The 9,734-nt window shown below is 34.7% G+C and overlaps 1 protein-coding gene and 1 long non-coding RNA gene across 2 annotated transcripts; both read left to right on the top strand.

Moving 5' to 3' along the window:
* The first annotated feature begins 4,096 nt into the window (after positions 1-4,096).
* On the top strand, positions 4,097-6,384 carry LOC135118568 (uncharacterized). Its single transcript, XM_064040945.1, has 5 exons — positions 4,097-4,175; positions 5,114-5,258; positions 5,410-5,629; positions 5,849-6,035; positions 6,271-6,384. The coding sequence occupies exons 2-5, from the start codon at positions 5,255-5,257 to the stop codon at positions 6,382-6,384; spliced, it is 525 nt and encodes a 174-aa protein (XP_063897015.1). The 5' UTR covers positions 4,097-4,175; positions 5,114-5,254.
* A 1,489-nt stretch (positions 6,385-7,873) lies between these two features.
* LOC110376261 (uncharacterized) lies at positions 7,874-8,654 on the top strand. Its single transcript, XR_010277610.1, has 3 exons — positions 7,874-8,103; positions 8,187-8,227; positions 8,523-8,654. It is a non-coding gene; the product is annotated as an uncharacterized LOC110376261 (long non-coding RNA).
* Positions 8,655-9,734: the final 1,080 nt, after the last annotated feature.

Here is a 9,734-nt window from a genome sequence, read left to right as displayed (position 1 = left end):
TCATGATAGAACCCCGGGACAATCTCCACTTGTTAAATAGCAATAGAAGAAGACCAAACAATATTGTATGGGTAGTTTCAAATATGACATCGTTGGAAAGCCGGTCAGTGACGGGACAACTCCTGACTTTCTTTTGTGTGTTTTATGAAACCCTCACAAAGATGCAGGAGTCTAGAAGTGATGTGATGAACGGACTATGAGGAGTAGAGAGTACAACTTTGTCTGCGTGTATGCTTGTGTTTAATATGTCTTAATCAGCTGACGGTGAATGAACAAGTTACATGTTTACAATGAAAATACACCCTTATTCAAAAGATTATGAAGAAAATATATGAAAGGAGTAAAGCTTATTGATTTTCTTCGACACCAGCTCTCGTGGCCGAATATCCCTTGTGATACTTTAAAAAAAATACTGAAAATACCTATGACGTCATTAACTTTGTTCAACCTTATATTGTCATTACTTTAAACGACTCATTCACGCCTTGACCCTAGTCTTAGAATGCTTATAAGCAATATTAAATATTTATTAGTTTACAATAACGAGGACAGAGGTTGGAATATGTATACTCTTTTTTTTTCTTTGACAAATATTTTTGAAATAAGAACTTAAAACAACCAATCAACTGTCTAATTGACGTAGGCATTTTTAAGTTCATTCATGTTCATCTTGTACAATAGGGTCAATAATGCAACCTAGAAAACTGAAAAAAGTGTCAGTTTCAGATACCTTTCATAACACCTTTGCTATACATAATATGCTCGTGTGTCCACCATGTAGATAAACAAACACCCACGCGAAGAAATGTCCAGAAATAACTTTTCTTACAAACAGGGTGTGGGCATTTAAATACCTTACACGGTGTCGATATCAAAACACTTTCATTTTCATCAAGTATGTAACATATTTTTTGTTTTCTGTTGTGGTATAATGCAGAACATTAAGTTCAACGTCTGCCTAGTCTTTTCTCTTCCCTGGGCCATTTCTTAGAGACATTAACTTAATGCCAACCGCCAAAGATGTTCAAATGATAGCCAGGATCGGCAGGGTCCACCAATCTGACGTACCTTTAACGAGTGTTATTACAACTATTCTAATATGCCAATTAATACCTAATCGTGTAACTGAGTCACCTTTAAAGGTTCTATTCAGGTTTATAATTACTAGACAGTTTATAAGCTAACATAACAGGCATTATTATGTTTTTAAGTACAAACATAATAATATAGCTACGTGATAAAACTCACGTAATAATTTGCGTCGTAATAAAACGATTATTTCATCATAAACTTTAAGGTCAATAACTTATTACATTTACATTGCTAATATTATGTGCATCTACAATCTGCATATTCTAATATTATAAAAAAATATTTCGATGTAATTGAATGCAATATTAACATTCTTTACTTTTTTTGTGTATTAAAATACGATAGAAAAATGTCCAAAGTAATTTAGAAAACACCAATCGAAAGCAGTTTGTTTTTAAATTGGGATAATTACTGACTTAAAACAAAAAAAAAAAAATTGGAGTGTTGTAATGCGACTGTATAGATAAAAAAAAATATTTTGCGGTTGAATTGAAAAGCTCCTTTTTTGGGAAGTCGATAAATAAATGGGCTAAGTTTTTACAATATTTTGTGACACAAATCAATGTGTTTAATCACAGCATCTAACTCTAAACTATGAATCATTATTAAATTGCTAATAATTAATCTAAATCAGGAAACTATTAAAGACAACGGAAGTATATGGCTGTGAAGTCAGGTGTGCCGTCAATGTCAGTTCCGAGGTGAACCGGGTTCATGTCAACGCGCTTGCGTCGGTGATGCAACTGTTGATCTGACGTTAAACGTCATGCGTTGCGTGTGCGCATTGAAAGGTGTGTTTTAGTTAAGCGTGATGACCAAAAATTATATCGTTTTTGCAGTCTTGATATATTTTGTTGTATGGTAAATAAAACACATATAAGGCGAGTGTAGAAAAGGGCTGTACTAATTTGTGACTACTACTGGACTACTGTTGGAGAAATTATAATTTTCTGAAAGGCGTCTAACTTTCTCATTCAATTTCACAAAAAAAATACTGCCTGTAATAAAATCATAACATTAACAACCAATTTTTCTGTTACATCATCTCCAATTAGCAAAATCTTAGGCGCCATCTTGACCTTATCTATGTTTCTAGAACATTCCTCGATGTTGTCAGTGAATGAACGTGCAATGTGTAAGACCGTCATAGAGTCATGAGACCTTCAAAAGATGCATGTAATTACTTCGTTGATTGTTTAAAAATATTACCTAAGAAAATTTTGTAATTGTTCAGTGATAGCATTAGCGTTAGCATTTAAAAAAAAAGAAGTCTTTTATTTTTGACCTAAGCTTCATCTTTGAAATAAATTGAGTGAAGATTTTTGTGACTGAATGTACTCACATTCTTCAAAGTTTCCCATTTCATATTTTTGTAAATTGCGGAAACAATTACTAGTTTACTATTTTTTATTTTATTGCAAAGAAGTTTGTAGCAAATTTTTATTAAAAATGGTTCAATATAGGAAGTTGGTTTTATACGTACAATATGCGTTTGTCGCGTTTACTGTTGGTTAGAATAATACACGTTAAAAATGGCTGAAAATGATACTGTTACGCTGTAGCATTGTGGCAAGTAAGATGATATCGAAGTATTTTATTTCTGTATACAATATTTCTTCTGTACTGCGTCGTTAGTGTAGGTTTCGATAACAATACTCTTAGTCTTAAGCTCAATTTGTGTGTTATTTTATACATTCAACTAGAGCCTACGAGATACATTCAGGGCCGAATATTTGTCCGGAATGACAAAATTGCATACCTTGTTCTACGTCATGCTGTAAATAAACAATTGGAAAATTGAAGCTGGTGGCATTATTATTCCAGAACTATCTTCTCGTAACCAAAAGGCCGGTATCTTAGGCATAAGATATCATGTCATCCACCAGCCTTTCATGCATCTGCCCAATTTTAGATCTTTGCTCTCCATATTCAGAGTATTTTTAACTTAAATGTGGAGGCAGGTAATGAGCGTAGGTGCCTATTGCGAATGAACGTAGGTGCACTAAAATAATTGTGAGCAGTGAGTTACACGAGCAGAAAAATGGTAACAAGTAATAGCTTTTAAAGCACTAAGTGATATGTTCAGCTGGGCGTACAATACTTCTTATTTCCCGAGAAGTGGGTTATTCCCTAAGGCTTCACAATTTTCTTCAGAATAAAGCTTTACTTTAGGTGGGGCTTTATAATTTTCTTTGAAAGTTCTTATGCAGGATACCTCTGATAGAAAAATATAGAATGAACTCGGAACTGTATTTTATTAGGTAATCTTCACAGAACTCGACTTTAACGAGTCATTTCATCGTCTTTTTTCATTACCATTAAGATTTCAGTGTAACCAATGAGTAGATAGAAGCAACCATACAATCGGAGGAGTTTGAACTGAACCTTGGTTTTGAAATGGAAAGTAGCATTTATTCATTTGTTTTGGCGCTATACCAATTTGTTTGTACTCCACGATCTTTCCTTTTGGGTAGAAACACTCAAATATTTAAATGTGGGGGATGAACGCCCCACACCCGTCCACGTTGAGACTTCTTCCTGCCTCTTTTTTTTTAACGCGTGTTACAGTGCTATACTTAGTAGGTACCTATATAATAATGTAGCACTGGTACTCAGTTGCATTCGGTCAGATTGGAAGCCAACCCCAACATACTTGGAAAAGGGCAGATGCAAAGCAAATGATGATATTCCTGTATTCAAAATCAGCCCCAGTTACTGACATTTTTGAAACTGTGATAGCATAAAGACTATAAAGAGCATAAAGTCTTCCACAGAATCATCTGGAACACTTTTATGTCTGGTTAGGAGTACCTTTTTGTATAACTTTTTTAATGAAACGACAAATATTTACCAACTAAAAATGATTGTGAAATACACATTTTTCGAGTCGAGAAAACTGCAAGCAGCTTACAGTTACCTGTTTCTATTGTAGTTGAAACCACAGCCTTAAGTCCTACTTGCTCTGACTTAGACTTTCCAGCGTAGGCGAGGAAACGTGCACGTGTATTAATAAAAATAAAACATCTTTTATATTTTCAGTGATCATATTTATTCCTCTGACATCAATACAACATTTTCTTAAGGTGAGTTTTCTATCTTTAAATAAAGCAATAAAGTGGTTTCTTGTAAAGAAAATAATATATTAAAGAGAAAATGGAAGTGCGATGGATGTTGGTTTGTTGGTAAATAATGTTGTTTTTTTCAAAACAACTTTAAATAAACATGCGCTATATTAGTCTCAAGTTCGCAGTAAGTCCTTGGGCATTGTCAAGATTTTTTTAAATATACCTAAGTATGGCCAGCTTCCACTTATAGCACGTGAAAATATAAAATGTAGGTATAATATGTTCGATAATCTGTTGGTCTACAAGGTCAAAAAACCATCGATTTTCACATTCTCACAAAATGTTTTTCATGAAAACATAGGCTATACGTATACCGCTATACATATGTACATCGCCGTCTATTTTAAGTGCACTTATAAATTCAAAAGAGAAAAAATGAAAAGCGAACTATGAAAACCCACAGCTTCGGTCTCATCTCATTAGCGAAATAGCTTTTATTAACGTTCCGACCGACACGGCTGTTAAAACAGTCTCCACGGACGAGGCTGAATGAAAACTGACACAAAAAATGGAATTAATTAAGTTGTTTTCAAATACAATTTGACATGAAAAATGCTTTTAATTTAGTGAACTGAGATACATTGCTGGCTGAAAGACAAGAAGAAGTTCCCAAATATAGTTTTCTCTATCAGTGTTGTAGGCTTTTAGTATGGGAATGGGGCGCAAATTCTGCGTGCGGTGCAGAAAACCTCAAGCGACAGAAATATAGCCTTATCGGCAAGCATATTTTAAAACTGTTTAGGGTTCAAACCTTCGGGTCATGGGGTTCGAATGCCCCCGTTATTTTTAAGCATCATCATAAAGCTGACTACTACCTTTAACTAATAAGCATTGCCATCCAGCGTGGCAATGCTGTCAGCCTTTTGGGCATACCTCCGGTTTTTTGACGTTTTTAGTTGGAACCACTAAGTAACTGTCTTCTAGCTGATATTTGTAATCACACTTGGATCCCGGAGTGCGGACAAGACGAAACCACGAAGCATTTGAGACTGTTCATAGATGAATGCGACCTTTCCGAATATAACTGTGACTATGATATGAGTACGTATGCAGTTATTGTTGTTTGCAATACAATTCCTCACTTTTTTTTAATTTTGACACCGGCCTTTTAATTTGCATGCAACAAATTGCGCTTCGTTCAGCACTGGAAAAAGGCCGATATGATGATAACCTAACGTTCATATAATTTCAGATTATACAGTAGTCAACTACTCCGAATGCTTTGGACCTGCTGCCCATACCCATACCTGTCCAACCGTGGGAAAGCTGTTTAGAAAGATCAAGGGCTACCATATTTACCAAGTTAACAGAAGAATGATGCATATGCACATGGGTAGTACTCCTGCCCTGGTTCCTATAACTGAGATAACCCCAAGGAGGACCAAAATGAGGACGCAGCCGGGGAAAAGACGGTACCTATACACTAAAGAATATTGTACCGTTGGTCCTAATGGATTCCAAACTGTAAAAATACAAAGCGTAGTCACATTTTACTTAGCAAATCTTGCTAGAAGACCATCATTTCTTGCACAGGGAATTCTCTCACTTGCAAAAACCTTTTTACTTCACAACCTTTTTCTGATTTTGAAAACGGTTCGATGTTCCTGATGACCAGTCTGCCATTCTTCTAGGTATACACCTGAGAAGACGAAGAAGTTTAAAACTACGACTACAGAGTTGCCGCCTTGTATGAGAGGGCTGACGGGGCACACGCATGTCATGCCACTACCTAACCCTAAGGAGCCGAGACGATTTATGCCACAACAAATTACGCCTCGAAGAATTACTCCCAAGATTATCAAAGCTTTGACTACACAGGTGGGTAACCTTTTTGTCTTGAAGCTGAAATTTTTACTTCATAGGTATTTGTAATGTGTTTAATCACCTAACAGGCCCTAGTGTCAGAGTTTTTTCAAATCCACTTGATGGCCTCTGATGTGCAATGAACTATGACTATTTCGGAGTTCCATTCGAGGAACCCAATTATATGTAGCCTTCTTAAAGCTTTATTTGTTATTTTAAAGCTGCTATTAAAACTAAATTTTTTATTTAGGTCTCTCGTACTTCTACTGTTGGGACAGTAGAGTTAAATAGAGTAACAGTGTGGAAAAATGGCAGAAAGATGGTGAAGGTAGTCAAGGGTTTCCAGAAACCAAAGGCGACGTAGGATGACTCCAATTTTTTTGAATGATCAAGATCTCTTATCAAATATTTTTAAACGGTTTTATTTCGCTCACCCCGTCTGTTTTTCTATATAATCTAGTTAAACTTGATTAAAAATTATTGTTATTATTTTTATTTCCTTTCTCCATTTTCTAGTGGTTTTTCTTGCCTCGATATCTGTACAGTGTCGTCCTCCGAGCCTTTTTCACAAACTACGTTGGGGTCGGCTTCCAGTCTAACCGGATGTAGCTGAGTACCAGTGCTTTACATTTATATCTGTACAGTGTACGGTATGTAATTTGAAAAAGATATATTAGCATAAATATGCAATCACATTATTTCTATTAATCATCCTAAATTAAGAAAAGTAGTATGTAAAGTAGTATAAGTATATATACATATAATGGTACAAAATATTCAATACACCGAATTATTGAAATCTATCAAATCAAATTCGATCATTGACGTCAATACGACGCTGAAGTTGAGATATATATTTTTCATTTCAATAGAAACCTAACGAGACTGCATATTAAATTGAATTTCTTAAGAAACCATCTTCAATAGCTCTCTTGATTAGTTATCTTCTGCGAACTGAAATGCGTGGGCAGTAACTATACTATACTAAACTATATATAAATATATAGTTACTAACCTAAGGCTTTTTAGAACTAGTATACATATATTACCTGAGTAGATAAATATCTACATCTCCTCTAATATAATTAAGGGGAAACATTGTTGTGTTTGTTTGTACCCTAGAGGCTCTGAAACTATTGAACTGATTAGTAAAATTCTTTTACTGTTGGTAATCTAGTCTGGATCCCCAAGTAACATAGGCTATATTTTGTCCGGGTACGGGAAGAATTACCTCCGGGATGCGAGTGAAACCACGACGAACAGCTAGTTATCCTACATAATTAAGTAATAAGATTTGATTTCTCAGTAATTCGAAGTACCCTGCCAAATGTGGTGTGCTTTGTATCAGACAAATGAAGAAGTGGTTTGTTTTCTACTTGAAATGTAAAAGAGTTCATTTGACTTATTGCCATGCATAAGTGATGCCAGACTCTTTCCTTCTATTTCAACATCGACTTTTCATCGTTTCGTATCGTGTGAAAAAAACATCGAAATAAATGGGTAAATAAAGAAGAAATTATTGTTCCTCAGACATAAATCGCTACCAATTTACACCCTTGTTTTATACGTGTGATAAAACACACAATATTGTCGAAATATTGCACAATAAAACATGATTCGGTTTGTACGCTCAGAATAATATTACGATTTTATATATGTTAACATCGATTTTATACAAACATCTATGTTTACTTCCATTTTGTATAGATATACAAATACAATAAAGAGGGAAAAAATCGAAAGGCTCCAAAACTATTTAAAAAATTGTTTTACTGTCGGGAAGCTCCACTATTCCCGAGTAACATATATGCAAAATTTTATCCGGACTCGGGTAGAAGTTGCCCCGGGAAGCGGGTGAAACTGCGGGAAATATTTAGTGAGCATATATGTTAGTATGTTATATAACATATAGATTATGTTATGTAATAAAGAAGTGGAAGAAAATAAATCGTTTTGTTATATCGATTCGAAAATGTTACGACAGACGCGTGTAAAAGAAAATGGCCGAGAGTAACGGTTTCAAAAATGAATGAGTAAAAGAACTCTTTTTATAAAATGTTGTTTGAAATTCTAGTAGCTTTGGGTAAGTAATTCCAATTTTAAAATATTTTGTTTTGTTTTTATCGTAATGGAAATAAAAATTGAAGTTTTTTTTTTCGTTTTCAGCCTGTATTTTAATATCACCGGTGGTGCAGCATTACATTGGGGTACGAACACTTTTTGTCTTTAAAATTAAAATGAAAATGTATTATTTCTATTGTATTACAATCCATTTTCTATTACATTAACAAGGAAATATTTTTGAAACAACTTTCTAGAGTATGTCAGTTTTTCAAAGTGTTTTGGATACCAATGACCGCGTAGAGAAAACGGAAAATTTCATATGGAAACATGGACTTTAAGCAAGCGTGGTGATTCACGCTCATTCCTTCTCTGTATGAGAAGAGGTCAATGCCGTGTAGATAGACAATTAGAAGGCTGATGATGATGTTTTTGTTACAGAATCTTGATGACTGTACTCTATCGAAGACTTGCAACCACACGTTTGTTTCTCTCTGTGGTCACAACGATGCCGATAAAACTTATCGAATGTTCTTGGATAAATGTGACATGAATGAATACAATTGCATGAATAATAAAAGTAAGGATATATTTATAGCTATAAATTAGGCTGATTTCTGTTTCTTTCTATAGTTGGTATGCAGCCTGAAAATAAAGAGATTTGATTTGATTTATTCAAAGAAGTCAGAGATTTTTGGCGACGCCGATGGTGTATTCAATAATAAGGATATGCTGTCACCAAATTGTCAACAAGTTGTCAAATAAAAATAATTTGGAGAACCCGAAAAGCATACGAGTTCATACATTCAATAATTCTTTGCCATCCAATAAGTTAGTATGTGCTTTCTCTTTCAGCATACGTAGAAGCAGCTACCGATTTGTGTGATAAAAAGTGTACACATAATGATAGTGCTTACGAATCAACAACTACTCCTATGACGCCCACTACCGAAGTTACGACTACTGTGGTAAGCACTATCATCATCATCAACGAAATAAATTATGAACACTCATCTATTAACAAAACTAATACTTCTATATTTCTAGATCAGTCGGAAATAGAGACACAAAAACTAGAACATACTGAAACGAGTACCGCTGAATCCGTGACTACTATAGAATCTACAACTACTGCTAAACCTGTAACAACCACTGAATCCGTAACCACTGCTGAACCTTCAACTACTGTTGAATCTGCGACTAATGCCACAACATCTCCTAACAATGAAAATAGCACCAAAGACAATGACAACACAATTCCTGAAGAAACTACTCAACCTACAACTGCAAGTATGAATACTACTGAAAAATTAAACACTACCTGCAAACCTAAGCAATGCGATATACCTACAACTTGGGAAACCACAGCAGTAGGAGAAACCAGAGACTTTGTACAAATACTAAAGGAAAGATACGGTGATAGACTTAAAGTTTTGAGGCACACCAGACATTATCCGAAATCTACAAATTATGTTAGACGAAGCATGTTTTTTCGAGGTCGTCATGTAGAAAATTCTTTGGAAAACTTTCCTATGTAAGATGAAACTAACAATATAATTTTTGAAAACTTACATCGTACCTAAGTACATATTTATATATGTTCTATATGTCAAATGTAGTGTGGTCACTATCCCATGGATTTCACAATAAAGT

The sequence above is a fragment of the Helicoverpa armigera genome, chromosome 23 (assembly GCF_030705265.1).
Source record: "Helicoverpa armigera isolate CAAS_96S chromosome 23, ASM3070526v1, whole genome shotgun sequence".
NCBI classification, from domain to species: Eukaryota; Metazoa; Arthropoda; class Insecta; order Lepidoptera; family Noctuidae; genus Helicoverpa; species Helicoverpa armigera.
Note: the sequence above shows the minus strand (reverse complement) of the source record. Positions and strands in the feature narration are given on the sequence as shown.